Source organism: Mobula birostris, chromosome 24 (assembly GCF_030028105.1).
Source record: "Mobula birostris isolate sMobBir1 chromosome 24, sMobBir1.hap1, whole genome shotgun sequence".
In the NCBI taxonomy this organism is placed as follows: domain Eukaryota; kingdom Metazoa; phylum Chordata; class Chondrichthyes; order Myliobatiformes; family Myliobatidae; genus Mobula; species Mobula birostris.
The window spans coordinates 34,470,599-34,487,888 of NC_092393.1; the positions used below are offsets into that span (position 1 = coordinate 34,470,599).

The 17,290-nt window shown below is 37.6% G+C and overlaps 1 protein-coding gene across 1 annotated transcript; it reads right to left on the minus strand.

Annotated features, from left to right (window-relative positions):
- Positions 1-1,727: 1,727 nt before the first annotated feature.
- On the minus strand, positions 1,728-15,615 carry LOC140187029 (ectonucleotide pyrophosphatase/phosphodiesterase family member 7-like). Its single transcript, XM_072241893.1, has 5 exons — positions 15,366-15,615; positions 14,774-14,919; positions 12,626-13,255; positions 4,748-4,994; positions 1,728-1,840 (listed from the first exon to the last, which is right to left on the minus strand). The coding sequence occupies exons 1-5, from the start codon at positions 15,613-15,615 to the stop codon at positions 1,728-1,730; spliced, it is 1,386 nt and encodes a 461-aa protein (XP_072097994.1).
- Between the last annotated feature and the right edge of the window lie 1,675 nt (positions 15,616-17,290).

Below are 17,290 nucleotides of genomic sequence, written 5' to 3' on the forward strand. Positions count from 1 at the left end.
GAACAATGAAGGCTTTCTAAAGGAAATGTCAATTCTTTACTACAGAAGGTATAGTCTACCACTATCTTTCAGTTTTTGAACTGGCACCATGATGAAGAAAGATGGAGATAGGAATGTTTGGTCTGAGCTAATTTCTCAACTGGGCGGGGGGGTGGGGGGAAGCATCAAAAGTTGATTTTGGCTGATCAAAATACAAGCTGAAAACCTATTTTTATTTGTTGTTGAACCAATTACTTCAATTGCACAATTAAGCAGAGACTTCCAGTCACAGGTAAGCAATTTGACGGCAAAGCGGCAAGCACAACTGTTCTATTCAAATTACTTTGTTTATATCCATTAATTGATAAGTTTATGGAAAAATATGAAAATAGATTAAAATTAATTTCCAGATTTCATTCACACTGAAATAAGTAGGTTAAAACTTTATCGTAGTGAAGAGAACAGGCTTGAAGCACAGCCAGGGCATCCATGTTAGCATAGCTGAGAGCTAAACGACTGGAGCAATATTTTGGATGTGATTCTGATCTTCATATTGTATTCTGGAAAAGAGGAAAGGAGACTCTGTAACCGTATTTCCCAATTATATATCCCTTTTTCTGTTTCAAGATCCTGCTTCAACCTCGTGGACATGTTGTAGATTTTGTTAGCTACCTTCCATGATTGTTGACAACAATACAATGAACTGTTTTGGGGTTCCCTCATCCTTTTCTTTCTCATTCCAAGACAATCCATTATAGGAGGTACAGCACTAGTAGTGAGCCCTGCCATTCTGAAGTGGTTCAGTGCTGTCAGAGCTACCATGCCAGAAGTGGAATTGGTTTATTAATGTTACATGTACCAAGATAGCGAGGGTCTGAGAATGAGGAACAACCTGCCGTTTGGCTGATTTAAGTGCTGGGACAGATTGAAAAGGTCAGGATGTTGGGACTGAGGGAGAAGGACAAGCCAGTATTCAGCTTGCTGCTCCTGAGGTTCACTTGTCTCTGCGCTGAACTGAGCCTGTAGCCTGCAACTTAATAGTTTCCTGGACTGGGCATGACTGGCTTTGTGGCTGTGGACTCACTTTCATGAACTTCAGTTCTGAATGTTACTTAGTTATATCGTTCACACGATTTGTTTTTATTCTGCACATTGGGTGTTTGACTGTCTTTTTTGATGGGCTGTGTTGGGTTTCTTTGTTTTGTGGCTGCCTGTAATATACAGTACAGTACAGTACAGTATATGTACTTCGATAATAAATATACTTTAAACTTTGAGATACGGTGGAAAGCTTGTCTTGCATACTGTTCATGCAGTTCTAATCAATACACAGTGCACTGAGGTAGAATGAGGTAAAGCAATGACAGAATGCCGAATAAAGAGAAAGCATCAGAGGTTTTGTTCCAGTGCGGGCAAATAATAATGAAATTCACCACTGCCTTAGTGTCCAGTGCACTCTGTGATGAAAGGCATTTGTACATTGATACCTCACATCTGAAACAAAAGTCATGGTGTACTGGGCAGTCGTGATTCCCTCCAGCACACTTCAGAGATCAAGATCTGAATGACCAACATGGTAGGGGAAAAAGGCAAGTGCTGTTGGGGCAGCAGAAAAGAGATGCTTAGGAACAATCATATATGAGGTTGAGGAAGGAGTGAAAAAGCCACTAGCGTAATATTAGCACTTATTTAAAAATGCCATCTAAATTCACACATTTTGCAAGGGACATTGAGGTACTTACCATCTATCATTTCCGCTTTATAAGGAAATAAACAGTAACAATGAGAGCAGCCAGAACCAGAAGGCCAACAATGACTGCCAACCCTACAATCACCTGAAACAATGTTGAATTCTTGGTGACTGAAAAGAGAAAACAGGATATTAAAAGGAAGCAAAAGACTTGAATGTGCATAATCCTTCAAGATAATTTGGGAGCACATTTAACATTTTCAGTGAAATCAGGTCACAGGTATTATGGTGTGAGCAAGAATTCTTAAATGTTAAGGCAAAAGAAACTGAAACAGAAATAAAAAACAGAAAATGTTATGCGGCTCCAAGGAGGCAAATCATTTTCATATTTTCTGGGATTGCCCTAAATTAAGTATATATTGGGAAAGTATTCATAGAACATTAGTTAAGGTACTTAGGTCCCAGATACCTCTGAACTTTGAGACGCTCTATTTGGGGCATGTATTGTTTCTTGAACAGAAGGAAGATATAAAGTTGCTGCAGGCCCTCTTAGCGGCAAGTAAGAAATCAATCACTAGAAAGTAGCTAAATCCAATACCACCTACATTAGAAGATTGGCATGAAATTATCTTGGAAATATTTAAAATGGAAAAGTTGACTTACTCCCTGAGAATTCAAAAAGAAAAATTTTATCAAATCTGGAATAAATGGATTGAATATATAACCCCAATGCGAGCAGACTTTAGATGACTCTCCTAATGATTTATACTGCTCTTCTCATCAACACAGTAATATTGCCAACGTAAGCACCCCTAGTCTAAATGTTTACTGTTTTTGTTTTCTTTTGGAAAATAGAGAATTAATACAAGTAAAGGAAAAGATTTGGGAAAGGGATAAAAAATGATAAAATTAAGTAAATAAGTACATAGGGATTGGATAATTATGTCGGGGGGCAGGAGCAAGCATGAACAAATTAGGATATAAACACCTACAATGGTTGTTACATAGGCTTACATACAACATTTTGGACCAGAAGAAATGGTCCAGAAGAGAGATATGGAAACTATTGTTACTATGTTTCTTAACGACTAATACCATTACTTAGCCTAATAGATTAGAATTACCACTGTACATCATTATCTATTTAAGTGTCTAATTTCCTTTTATATCATCTCAATGTGTACTTAAGAATGTATAAATAATTATAGTTTTATACATATAAAAAAATGGAAAAGGTTATAAGTGTGGAAAAAGTACATGATACTTGTGAATTCCTTATCCAAATAAAAATAAAATTTAAAAAAAAACAGAAAATATTGAGGATACTCAGCAGGTCAAACCACATCTGTGGGAAGAGAAATGGAGTCAACATTTTGGGTGGGAGATCCTTCTTGATTTTCACAAGAAAGTACTTCTAATACAATGGCATTTCCATGGGAAATGTCTATACATTCAAGAAATATTTATGTTAACAGCACATAATTGGTAGCTGCACTAAAATCCCACCAATTAAAATTTAGTAGAATACAGTAAAACACACAAAATGCTGAAGGGTCCCAGCAGGTCAAGCAGCATCAATGGAGTTAATTAACAGTCAACATTTCAGACCGAGATCCTTCATCAAGACTAGAAAGGAAGGGGAAGAGGCCAGTTTAAGGAGGAGAGTGGAGGGAAAAGAGTAAAGCTGGAAGGTGATAGGTGATGCCAGGTGAAGTAGGAAACAGGTGATAGGTGGAAAAAGTAAAGGGCTGGAGAAGAAGGAAACTGATAGGAGAGGAGGATCACCAGGGGGAGGTGATAGGTAGCTGTGGAGAAGAGGCAAGAGGGGGGAATTGGAGAAGGGGGAGGGGTAGAAATTATTGGAAGCTGGAGAAATCGATGTTCATGCCATCAGGTTGGAGGTTACCTAGAGGGTATATGAGGTGTTTCTCCTCCAACCTGAGAGTAGGTCATGGTCCGACATATCAGAACAGAAATGGGGACTGTAATTAAAATGGTTGGCCACCAGCAAATCCTGTTTTTTTATGGATGGAGTGAAGGAGTTTGCTGAATTCTTTGAAACTTAGTAGAATTCTTTGTAGATGTGACATTGTGGAATTGGTGCTGACGATCCACATATGCAACTATCAAGTTTGTGCTCACAGTGCCATAATAAGCACCTCTCTGATATTGTAACAAGTATATTGTAATCATCAGAGAGAAAAGAGAAAGGATTAATAGTTTGATTTTTGAATTGATCAGATATTAAGTAAGGTAAGTTGTCAATCATAATTGAATAATGAAAGGGAATTATTCTATGGGAATTTAGTATTGGAAAACAATCTTGAAAATGAGTGGGGCAAAGAAGTGCAGATGCAGGAAATCTGAAGCTAGTTTAGGGGCAGTTGATAAATACTTGGTAGGTCACACAGCACTTGACATTGCGGGTACAAATCTGATGAAGTTCATTGACCCAAAATGTTGACAATTTTGCTCTGTTGCGAGTGTTGCTCGATTTGCTGAGTTTATTCCCAGCAGGCCTGTAAATGTTTAAAATGATTTTGCTGGGAAGTTGCATTCTGAATTTGGAGAAATCTCCAGATGTATCATCAAATAATACTCTGGAATTGAAATCGGTTTATTATTGTCACATGTACTGAGGTTCAGTGAGAAGCTTTTTGCACGCCACCCAGGCAGGTCATTCCTTACCTTGGTACATCAAGGTACCAAAAAGAAAAACAATACAGAAAAAGTTTAGTGCAGGCAGATAAGGATCATGAAATAGACTGGGAGATCAGGAGTTCATCTTTTTGTGTAGAGGAAGTCCGTGCAAGGTTTTGGTAACAGTAGGATAGAAGATGACTTTGATTTTAAAAAATACCTATGACATCTTGTGAATAGACAGAGTTGACTTCATTTTCAGGAGAAAAAATGACTGCCTTTAAAGATTGGATATATTTTTACAAAATGCAAAATATACAGAAAAGTATCACAAAGCAAGTGAGCATTTTAAATTTATTCTTAATGTTTTCATCCATTATTCTAATGTTCTGTAACATTCATAATCATTAATGTGCCTGAGCTTCATCTTTCTGAAACCTTCCTTACCGTCACTGTTGCTTGAGTTATAGTTCAACATCGCTCGAGTATATACCAATGATCCATTGTTTGGCTCAGGATGGATGTTCAGAAGTTCACACATTAACGGATAAATGTTTACACTTTCAAATGGCTCGGCCAAATAATTTTTCTTGAAATCAGGGCCAAATGCACGGAAAATCATCTTCATGTCCATATGCTTGTTATCAAATCCATGTTCGCCTTTGTTAAACTGGACTTTGAATCTCTAGTGTATGATGGGAAGGGTGCCCATGTAGAATGTAATGGAGAACATTGAAAATATGTTACACACCAGTTGTATGAATGGCAATTATAACATTCATATTGCTTACCTCTGCCTTTGGAGCCCTATACATTTCTCAAAGGAGTACATTCTTTCCTACTTTTGCAATTAATATATAAATGGAGAGAAATTTAGTGGCAGATAAAGGAATTATATCATTACAAAGAAAATGAAATCACACCATTCACCACGTAACACGTGAATTTGATGTGAAGATAACAGATTATTTAAAAAAATTAAATACTGAAAAATGTGCAGAAGAATGACTTTATAGTGTACTTATTATTTCCTCCAATAGTACCACAACCTTGTCGTGGTTAGAGGCTTGCGTGCCTCAATGACCCAGAGAGTTAAGTTGGCTGGCGTCAGGGCTTTATACTTCGGCTGTTTGGTAGAGTCACCCATGACAAACAAGTCAAAGGGTAGGGGGGCCAGCTGAAGGGTAGTCCACTGTTCCTCTATGTTCAGGGGTTCAGTTCAGAGCTAATAATGCTGACAGGTAAAGCAAAATTGTTACGAAAAGAGCAATGAAGATTCCTTTCTACATCTGAATATGGTGGTATTTCTGAGCCTCCACTCAAAACTTGCATGGCGGACAGCAATGAAAACCTAGAGGAAGCTACTGACATGATGAAGGAAGTGGTGAACACCGCCAGAGATGGAGGACCTTCACTGCTGCCCTAAATGCCAGTGGCATAACGGGTGAAAGAGTATTGTTGGTCCTCTCCATGCCTCTTGGTGCATTGGGCAGCAACCTAGCCATTTTGTTAGCATTTGCCTGTTTTTACGAGGCTGATTGCTAGCTGAGTGCTCAGCTCAGCACAGATAGAAAGGGTGCAAGGAGATGGCTGGGTTCGAACCCAGGACCACTCGCATCGAAGTTCAGTGCAGATATTTACATCATTTTTATATGTGTAAAAAAATAATATAAATATATACATAGAGCCATATTGGACCCAGACTCTTAATGCAAAGCCAAACAGTGACTTCCAGGATTGGTCCTGGACTCATTAACCCAATGTTATGAATGGGAGATAATTTAAAGGTAGCAAGATTTGTGGTTGTATGCAACGTGTCCTTGGTTCTGCTTGTTTGGAAACAGGTATCTTTAAGTAAAGTCTTTTTCTGATCATATACATTTTGACAACATGTTTAACACTACAAACCATTCCCATTTTTATTTGATTTGATGGTGAAAACAGTTGACATAAACAAAATATAGAATTATAGAAGATTCATTTGGATTCTAAACCATTTTCACCATGATGTCTAATTTCATTCAACATAAAATATTGTGCGTGCTGTCAACTTGTCTGTGATTATGCATAGAATTACGTGGAGTTTACAGGAATAGTCCACCTAGTGAGACCAGTTTTTCCTGATCTTCATGCATCAAATGCTTCCTCCCACTATTTCAGTGTAGCCTTCATCTCCTTTCAGACTGCCTGCTAGTCCTAATTTATAATGGCCCCAAAGGACAATTTATCATGTTTTTTTTCCACTTAGTTAGAGCAAAAAACAAATGGAATATCTTTAGATAGAACTGATACACAAAACTAAGATTCTATCAATCTCGCAAACACAAGGAAATCTTCTACTTTTTGTATATAAATATATTTTGAATTCACTAATCAACAATGCAGTTGTAATTGTGTATGCAATCAGCCTGTTGCCATGCAGCTATGACTGTCGAGGAAAAAGTAATGCAACATCTGCCCATTGCTTTTCATCATTTGCAGAATATCTACAAAATAGTCATATCTTACACACAGTGCCTGTCAGCTTTATTTGCAATAAAGTCATGTGTGGATGTTTACATCAAAAATTGCCAGTATACACTCTCATCCAAAACTGCAACAGCATTAGTTGGAGTGTGGTTACAACACGTGCAATTTTTATTTGGTGTGGATGTTGGAATTTACAAAACAGGATATAATTCAAACTTGTGAGGGTTAAATTTCTCTGATGTGCCTAATATGCATATTGCTTGACTGTTTACCAGTTTTGCATAAATTTATACTTGGACTTGCGATCTAACACAGACTGACATGTAATTAGATGGAACTTGCTTCGATTAATTAAAAAATTAGAGTTATTACATGATTATTTTGGTACTTGCCTGCTGGGATTTGTACAACCAGCTATCAAATCATTCATACATCAAAAGATTAGTAAGAAGAGAAGTTGTTCATTTTATTTCCATCTGTTTATCTCGAGCTCTGAAAGCACTGATTTTTCCTGAGCTGATCTAACACCAACAGACTCTGGTACCATGTTTTGGTTAATCGGACAATGAGCAGCAGCAAACTACTTTATCCAAGTGAAGGGTGGTACTACAGGAACCACAGAGGAAAGGGGCATCTATCTGGACCTTCCATTTTGTTTCACCATGAACAGAGGAAGTAAATTACTCCAATCAGCAAACTTTTGCTGACTGAACAATGGGTGACAAGTTCAAACAAATCATCCACATGGCAGAATCTGAACCATATTTCTCAGAAGTTCAACAAGAGCTTTATGTATATCTGGGGAGTTGCACTTGAAGTTACTCATTTATTCCCTCTTCACAGCTTTCCCTTTTTCCAGTTCTGACAATAGGTCATTGACATTAAGTTCTTTCTCTCCCAACAGATTCTGGCAGCTTTAGTTTCAGATTTACGCAAATTGCTGTTTTTTTTCCGTTCAATCACTGCACTAGTTGTTTTCTGATGGTCAATTAGATCCTGAAAGATTTATTTTTACATTGAGGTGTATAAAAGAAATTGCATTCAGTTCTTGTCACATCATTTATAGGAAGGATGTGGAAGCTTTAGAGAAGGTGTGGAGGAGATTTACCAGGATGCTGCCTGGATTGGAGAGCATGTCTTATGAGGGAACATTGCGTGAGCTAGGGCTTTTCTCTTAGGAGCAAAGAATGATGAGATCAACTTGACAGGTGTATAAAGTGTATAAAATAGTAAGAGGCAGAATTAGAGTGAACAACCAGCACCATTTTCCCAGGGCAGCAAAGGCTAATACAAGAAGACGTAATTTTATGGTGATTGGAGGAAAGTAGAGGGGGGATGTTAGATTTTAGGGTAATGTAATCGAAGATTTTATCAATAAAACGTATGAAAGTCCTTTTATTTGCTTAACAAAAGCCGTAGCCCTTTATTTCCATTACGATAAACCAAAAGCGGTTGCCTTGCACTGAGGTCATTACATCAGACGCTGTCTCTTAGTGAACACAGCAGCTCAATGACTGTGTTTATGAATTACGTAGGACAGTTTCCGTTATGAAAAATGTGTCATCTGTCAACCATTACATTACCCGACAAAAGGCAGGTTATTTACACAGAAAGGGCAAGTGTATGGTACACACTGCTGGCGGTGGTAGCAGAGGCGGATAGTTTAGGGACATTTAAGAGACTCTTAGGCAGACAGGTGTTAGAAAATTGGAGGACTATATTGAAGGAAAGAATTAGATTGATCAGAGTAGATACAAAGGTTGTCATATATTGTGGGGTGAAAGGCCTGTACTATACAGTACTCTTCCATGTTTGATAAATGGGACCATTTATACTTCCAACATGAGTGTTTTTAAAGAAAAGCCTGTTTCCTTTCTTGGTATTCCCTTCACTGGAGCAGCTCCATCTTTGCATTGTCAGATGATACCTCCCTCTGTGCTATTAAAGGAAAATTGCCCTACAGATACCACGTCATGTTTGTGTGAAGTGTAATGAGCCACTTTTGTTACAATATTATCCCTTGAAGCAACTTGAATTGTTCGTCCAACACTTTATGTAAAGATGTTAAAATTGAGCAATGTGCTGAGTTATGACAAAGAAGTTTTAACTTTAATTGCTATCCAGAACTTTGAATTTTACGGTTGGATCCCATAAGTTTATTTATGTAATCAATAAAATTGGATACCTAAGTCTTTGTTTATCTATTGGATGCCACCCGAAGGCTTAGTTAATTATTCACTTCAGAGAAGGAGACATCAGCTGAATTAAAACAGTGTGAAGATGAAAGTGTGGACCTGTTCTGACAGGAACTGCTGAGGAAGAAACCAAACTAATGTAAAATATGCACCACAGAAATTTTCCAATCTTGATATGAAATTCCATCACATTATCATCATTGTTCCCTAATTTAATTCACACCTATTAGCTACTCTTTAATAGTTACACAAAACTAAATCTTCAACATACTGATCTAGAAAGCTATCCATTCTATTCTCCATGGAATCATCCTCTGCACTAGGGCTGTTCCTTTGCTATGCCCAATTTATTTTAGATGAAGGTTCTCCATTACTACGATATACTCTGGCTATATGCACCTCTCATTTATTGTGCTACACATTGGGATACCTACTTATAACTCCCACCAATGTTCTCAGGTCCTGCTGTTTCTTGGTTCTAACTAATTTGATTGTATTTTTTAATTTTCTGAGCTGTGATCTTTCCTAATTTTTTCATTCCCTTCTTTAATATTAGAATTAACTCATTAATCCTTTCCATTTTGTATAACTCATAGTTTGGCAACCATGTCCCTCAGATGGCTGTTGCACCCATTTCTCCCTACGTGTGCAACTAATTCATTTGTTTTGTTATAATCTCTTCACCAGAAACGCCTCCTTTGTTGTTTTTATGTCATTGGTTCCTTTAGTGGGTCGCTACAACTGGACCATTTCTCTCTAGCCTCGAGAGAGCATACTGAACCCTAACACAAGGGAAGCAGCACAGACTTTGAGGCTCCTGTGCATTGCTCTAGAGAGCAGCATTTTTTCCCCCAGCAACACAATTCCCAATTACTATTACATATCTTTTCACTCCTCCTGCTGAACTTATCCCCAGTGCTGTGAAGATCCACCTGGCAGTTCAAAATTCAAAGTTCAAAGTAAATTTATTATCAATGTACATGTATGTCACCACATAAAACCCTGAAATTTATTTTCTTATGGGCATACTCAATAAATCCATAATAAAATAATAACCATAATAGAATCAATGAAAGATCACGTCAACCTGGGTGCTCAGCCAGTGTGCAAAAGACAGCAAACTGTGCAAATACAGAAAGAATTAAATAATATTTGCATAGTTCATACCCCTGCTCATTGACTCATTGTTATTGTCCCGATCCACTGCCAAAGTCCAATCTTGTTAGAGTAGGATAATAGTTAAATGTTAAAAAACAGTTCATCAATACAAATTAAGACTTGAGGTGATTAAGGTACACCCATGTGAGGGAATTTAGACGGTTAATGATCATGTGTGACTGCTGAATGTTCTGGTATAAAGGAACAGAAAATGTTGATAAGATAAAAGGGGGTGTGGAAAACCAAGTATTCTTAAAACGTAACCAGCTAAGCTAATTGCTAACCACCCTCCCGCAGCTGCAGGGCTTGTTGTGAAAAGCTTCTTTTATACAGTCTCATAAATGCTTGGATTGTTACATCATTTCACCTTTTCAGGAAACTTTCACTTGAAGCCTGTAGCTATCTTAAAAGGGAGCATTATGGACTATAATTCAGGGTCGCTGCACTCTGAGAGACAATTCTCACATGGCCATGAAAGCAAAAGACGATTGAATGTCTGGGTCTGTGTATTGTTCTGAGTTCCCCAACAATATAAATATTTGATTCTGAACGTTATTTGATTTGCCCTGACAAACTGGAAGAGCATTCTATGAAGAAGCATCTATTGCTTTCAGAGAATGCCTGAATGATCTTTAACTGAGTTACTCCTCTTTATTATGAATCTATCCAATCTAATTTAAATGCATTTCATTGGCTTTAGTCTGTTGGAATTTAAAAGGGAAGGTATTGTTTTTGAGTAAACCTCTCCTCTGTCATATAAGTTTGGTATGTATGCTTTTTATTTGCATAATCTGCTCTGTCTACACATTTATTTTTTACATGTAAATATTTCTAACAGTTTAGTTCTCTCCATGGCCGCCTCTACTGTTACGATAAGGCCACACTCAGGTTGGAGGAGCAACACCTTATATTACGTCTGGGTAGCCTCCAACCTGATGGCATGAACATTGATTTCTCAAACTTCTGGTAATGTCCCCCTGCCTTTCACCATTCCCCATGCCTCATTCCCCATTCCCCATTCCCATTCCCATTTCCCTCTCTCAGTGCCCTCTGGTGTTCCTCCCCCTTTTCTTTCCTCCATGGCCTTCTGTCCTCCTTTCAGATTACCCTTTCTCCAGCCCTGTATCTCTTTCACCAATGGACTTCCCAGCTCTTTACTTCACCCTAACCCCCCGGTTTTACCAATCACTTTGTGGTTCTTCCTCTTTTCTCCACACACGTCTTGTCTCGGCCCTGAAAACATCTTGGCCTGAAACATCGGCTGAACTCTTTTCCATAGGTGCTGCCTGGCTTGCTGAGTTCCTCCAGCATTTTGTGTGACCTGTGTAGTTTAGTTCTCTTAATTCTGTACACTCAATGCATGCTTCATATTGATAACCTTTACATCATTTGCTCTTCAGTAGTCTTCTTACTGTTCTTGGTTGGGTCAATCTACAGGAGTCCCATTTGAGACTTTGATTTACGTCCCCATAGTAATTGCACGAAGGCTCAAATGTGATCAGCACAGGTTTAGTGGAGAAATTGGTTTTAAAAGTATTACCAGTTCTCCAGGCATTTGTTTGTAATCAATTTAAGTAACCCCATTTTGTCTTTTAAAGACTTGGTTGCCCAATTTACAGCGTTGGTTTGGTGTGTGTATATGGAAAAGGAAGGAAATTGTCTTTTAAACTCACGAGGGAGCATAGGCCATCAACTTTTGCTGTTGAAGTTTCTGTGGCAGGCAATTTCTTTTTTACGAGGTCGAGTTGCTAGCTGGGTTTGAACTCGGGAGCCTTCGCTCCGAAGTCCGGCGCTGATGCCACTACGCCACTAGCTGGCATGTGTGTGTATGTGTGTATGTATGTATAAATATATATATAAATATTTAACATAAATGGATCAAGTTGAACAATTAGGAAGCAGATGCCAACAATCTAGAGACAGACATGTGGAAAGGGGAAGACAAAGAACATGAGATTTAAAGGAGAGATCATGGCAGAGAAGTTCAAGGAGAAACTGACGCACTTAGTTAAAAAGTGGAAATTTTGATACTGTTACAGAATAAGGAGCCAGTCAACTAAATGTGGGATGCATAGAAGTTTCTTCTCTCAGAAGATCGTGAATCTCTGGATTTCTGTGCTCCTGAATCTGATGATCTTTAGATTTATTTTAAGTGCAGGTTGATCAACATTTGGAGAATTCAGGAATTAAAGGTTTATGAGGAATTGGCAGAGAAGAAATGTTGAAACAAGCATCAACCAGCCGTGATCATATCTAATGGTGGAATCCTGTTCCTTTTTTCTCATTTTCTTGATTTATTTTCACTTCTAGGATTAATGTAATAACTAACTTGATTTAATGTTTTGTTAATTAATGAACACAAATGTTAGGATAGAGAAAGACACGAACGTTATTCTCTTTTGCAGTCTCACAATTGATAGCCATCATATTCAGATAAGAAATCTGATAACTAGTTTTCCCTGTTCCAATTAATCACTTTAAACCAAGTACTTACCCCATGAACCACATAACCAAGATCGCCAAAAATGATAATGGGGAGGATTCTTTCATTGTTGGAATATCGAAATCTTTTTGGTAAGTCTTCTTTCTTGAACACATTTAGATGTGGATGGGCACCTTTCAGAGCCTGGTACACTTTTTCTGTCTTTCCCGGTTTGGGTAAAAGCATGCCAGTGGGTCCATAATCAACTAAATCAAAAGCGGTGTCTTTGAATGAAAAATTGGAGAACCTTTTTAGCACGATTTCGGTCACATTTGGCTCCTTCAGTACAGTAGTCATTCCGTGGTCGGCAGTGATAATCACATTGAGTCTGGATTTCAAGTTGTACTTCTCGATGCTTTGTAATAAATAACCTAGTGTGCTGTCCAGTTTTTTCACCACGGCCTTTCTCTTCTCTGATTCAGGTCCATATAAGTGTCCTGTGCTGTCTGGTTCACCAAAGTAGAGTGTGACAAAATCAAGATCATCCAAAGTGAACCATTTCATTACTATGTCAATGTTTTCTCTCCATGCTGTTGCATTCTTATAGTTGTAAAGCGGAGGTTCCACTATCTTCAGGAAAATATTCTCTCCCTGATAGGTAGGTTTGGTCCCAGGAAAATGAATAGAACCAGTCTTTAAACCCTTCGGAAATACAATTGGCATGAAATGCTCTGTTAATGAAGTCCCCTCTTTATATACCTGTGCATTGATACTCTTTCTTACATGCTTATCTACTAGATTTGTTGAGTATAGTTAGGGATCTGATCTGATTCCAGGGAGAAAAGTGATAGCTAGTCTCTTTGGGAAGGTACGTCTTGGTTTAACACCACTAGTAATGGAACCCTAGTGTGGTGTCAAGCTTGGCTTACAAGTTTTTATTGGATCTAATAAAGTTCTTAAACATATTTGCATAAACCTTAAATTCAAAAGGCAGGATTGTCCCAAAATCACCTATTAAATGTTCAGGCAGAAATGAGACCTGAGTCTGATTAGCCTTGGAACATTCTCCTAGGCAAGTCATTTGAAGCCTTGGCCAGGGAGACAGGAGCTGGGCAGTATATTCTGAATATGCCTAGGTCAATTCTTTATGGCAATTGCTGATCTGTGGGCATTCAATGAAAAAGCAGGTTTACCAAGAAGATTTTTGTAAAAAAAAGAGAGCACATCCACTTTCCATGTGAAAATGATATTTTCATCCTTAAATGTTTCAGATTTTAAAAAAATTGGTCTTTGTAGAACTTTCCAGATGGATTTTGCCCAACTTGAAGATTATAGACATTTCATTGATATGTACATAATTAAACCCATCAGTGCTAGGTTATGAAGGTCTGCATTTTGGAAATTCAGTTCCTGAGGCATTCCTGTGCTGCTCTAGAATATTAAAGAGCCATCTTACTGTCTATTTATGTAACAAGATTTTAAAGGAATTTTTCACATGCATGGCCAGTGTATTTTTTTTTAGCATAAATGCAGTCTATTTCTGTGCTGTCTGCATAACTTCAAAAAAAATAAAGCCATTGAAATATTCAGGATCAGGGTTTTGTCGTTTGGAGCGATGTGGGAAATGAAGAGCTGTAAATCTTAGAAATTCTGTTTCGGACAGCTGTGGATGTTCTGTTGTTGAATATATTCCAGACTGAACAATAGATTTTTGCATACCAAGGGGATCAAGGGATTATGGGGATGAGGAGGAAAGTGGATCAAATAAGAGCTGTATGGTCTTTTTCTGCTCTGTTGTCTTATTTTCTGAAATGAATTGCATAATGCTCATTGTGCCATGCACAACCTGAACCCAAAGGTACCAAAATGGAAGAATGGCACGTATGCACTTGCTTCACAACAGATATTGCTGCTAGAAGTATTGTACAGGCACTGAAGAAACGTGGAAGAAACTAGTCTGGATGCTTTGCAAGACACCCTTTGTACAATTTATTGGCAGCTCCTCCCCCAGCACATGCCACACATGCTGCAGTCACTGTTCTGAAGAGCCTGTCAGCCAAGCCAGCTGCTTTTAAGGGGATCACTGAAGTTGCCGCTGGAATGGAGTTTTATAATGGAGATTGAAGGAACTGGTCGCTAGGCCCACAGAAAATTTGCTATTACGCGTACCACTTCTATTCACAAACATATAGTTGCAATACCACAATGTTTATACTTTACCTGACGCTGAGCTGTGATCCAGATGGGAAGACTTCCATTGTCCCAGTATTCATTAACACCTTGTGTTTGGTAATATGACTTTTTCTCTCCAGTGGTGGTATTGAACCACATGTTATGGATTACTCCGTGAGACTCTATATACCTTCCTTCAGAAAAATCAGATGTATATTTACTTATTCTCCAATGATGATTGATTTACAAGTCAAGAATTAATACTAGTGTGGCAATCAGAGCATAATAACTGTTGGATTTCAGTACTTGCACCGTGGTTGTCTCTTCCACTTTGTGTTTAATCGTAAACTTACCAATTTTCTACAGAAATTTTTTGGCCAAACAGTTCTTTTGTTCACATTGGAATAAGAATAATATATATGTGTTTAAACAAAAATTGCCAGAAGTATCTTTTAAACCAGAGGATAATTAAAAGGTATTGTAAATTATGCAGTCATCTATAGATTCACATTAATTTCAATGGTTGGTGCTTTTCCTAGAAAACATTTACATAATTTAACTTCTCTTCAATTAGTTTGATTTTGTAGCAATCTAATTATCCAGGTTATCAACAAAGTGAACTTCATTCAAAAGCACTTACCAGTTAGCAAAGTGAAGTGAGATGGGGAGGTTATTGTAACAAATGGAGGTGTAACGTATTTTGCCTTTACACCTTCTTTGACTAATTTTTGAAAATTTGGAGTTTCAACATCTTGATCATAATCCCAACGAAAGCCATCTAGGGAAATAAGTAGTAGTTTGTTTTGATTTTTCCTTTCACCTCTGAAGAGTGGGAGACTGAAAGTCAATGATAGAGATAGACTCAAGTATAAAAAAGTATATATTCCCATGACTTCTGTCAGGCTGGGGTTGCTATCAGGAACGTGGAAATGAAATGCTTACTGCAGAAAGTAGAGCACTGTATATATAGCTTTATCTTATCCGCACATCAGTTCTCATTGCCTATTACATTTTGCAACAAGTCAGTTTCTAGTTTTCACATTGGAGTAGCTGTACAAGAGATTAGGGATATATAATCATGGTTGTGTGACATTTGTCCCCTTGTACAGGATCTTGATAATTTATCCATCTGTGGCAAAAAAAGATGATTGCCTGTCAATCATTACTTAATAATCATCAATATTACTTAAGCAGATTTGCAAAATGGTTTATAATCATTTGAAGCGTGGTTTAAATATGTATGTGTATGTAAGGTAAACAGACTGGAACAAAATAAACCAGATTGGGATCCTTGATTATGATTTTTAAAATCTTTAAGTGTAATTTGTTTTAGGTCTCTTTTCATATCAGCTCATTTAGAAATGAATTTGTGCTGGTTCTACAGCCATATTCTACACATTTCTAAAACAATGTAGAGCATGTTGGATTTCTGTGCTGCCATCTGAATGAGGAAGATTGTCAGTAAATGTGAAGGAAGGCAATACTTGCTATTTTGTTGGTTCACTTCAGAATGAGAAGGACTATTATGGGGAGGGTCTGGAGGGGAGACATTGCACCTCACTGAGGTACCAGAATGTGGAATGTCATTAATTAAAAATTATGAAGATAATTCCACAGATGGCTTTAAAAGTGTGTTATGCAAGTATTTGAAGATGAGGAAGTTTTTTGATTGCAGATTTTAAAAAGTAAGAGTGTGCAACAGCAAACAGGAATTATTTCAAAGAGTCAGCTGAGGCACAATAGACCAAATGATAGATTTCCATTTTGAATAAATCTTTGCCATTTGGCTCACTTCTTTACACAGCCAAGAATGACCAACAATCCAGCACACTTTAAGATGAAGAGCTATATGTTAACACATTGTGATCCAGTTTGTATTCTGATGTGTTGAGCAGACTGTACTGACTCCAAGTGGGCCAGGGAAGGAATTGCAAATTTCAATTATATTCCATACTTCCCTAAGAAGTCTGATTTTCAGCAAAGTCAATCACAATCCATCAGGATGCAAATAACTTCACAATAAATTTGTAACTTTTCTGATTTTGCAATTAGAATGATAAAAATGTGTCAGGGTGATCATATCAGGTGAAATATTTTAAAGAAAATGCTAATCGTTAATTGGAGTATTGCCATTTTGTGTGTATTTCACAGCAGGGAAGTAAGCAAGTGAAATATAGCAAAGAGTCTATGTAACCTGCATTGATAAAGAAAGTTTCAAAACAATAGATGCAATTATACTTTGTTCTAATGTTGTGCTGATGAGCCTGAAGGAGCTGAATAAAACAGTTTGTGTGAAATATCCTGTGGACAAACTGGGAAGCTGTCAGTCTGAAACAGCGTTTCCTGAACTTGAAGGCAAATTGCACTATCATGTTTGTTTTTGTGAACAAAAGTTCACCCTTGTAGCCCCAGATAAAAAAAATTCTGATTAAAGACAATTTGGAGCCAAATAAACTTTGCAACACTCCATAAACTAATTAACAGATGCTTCACTGCACAAAATATTCATGTCAGCAAGAATACGAGGCTTGCAGATAATTTGGAAAGACTGGTGCGCCGGCAATA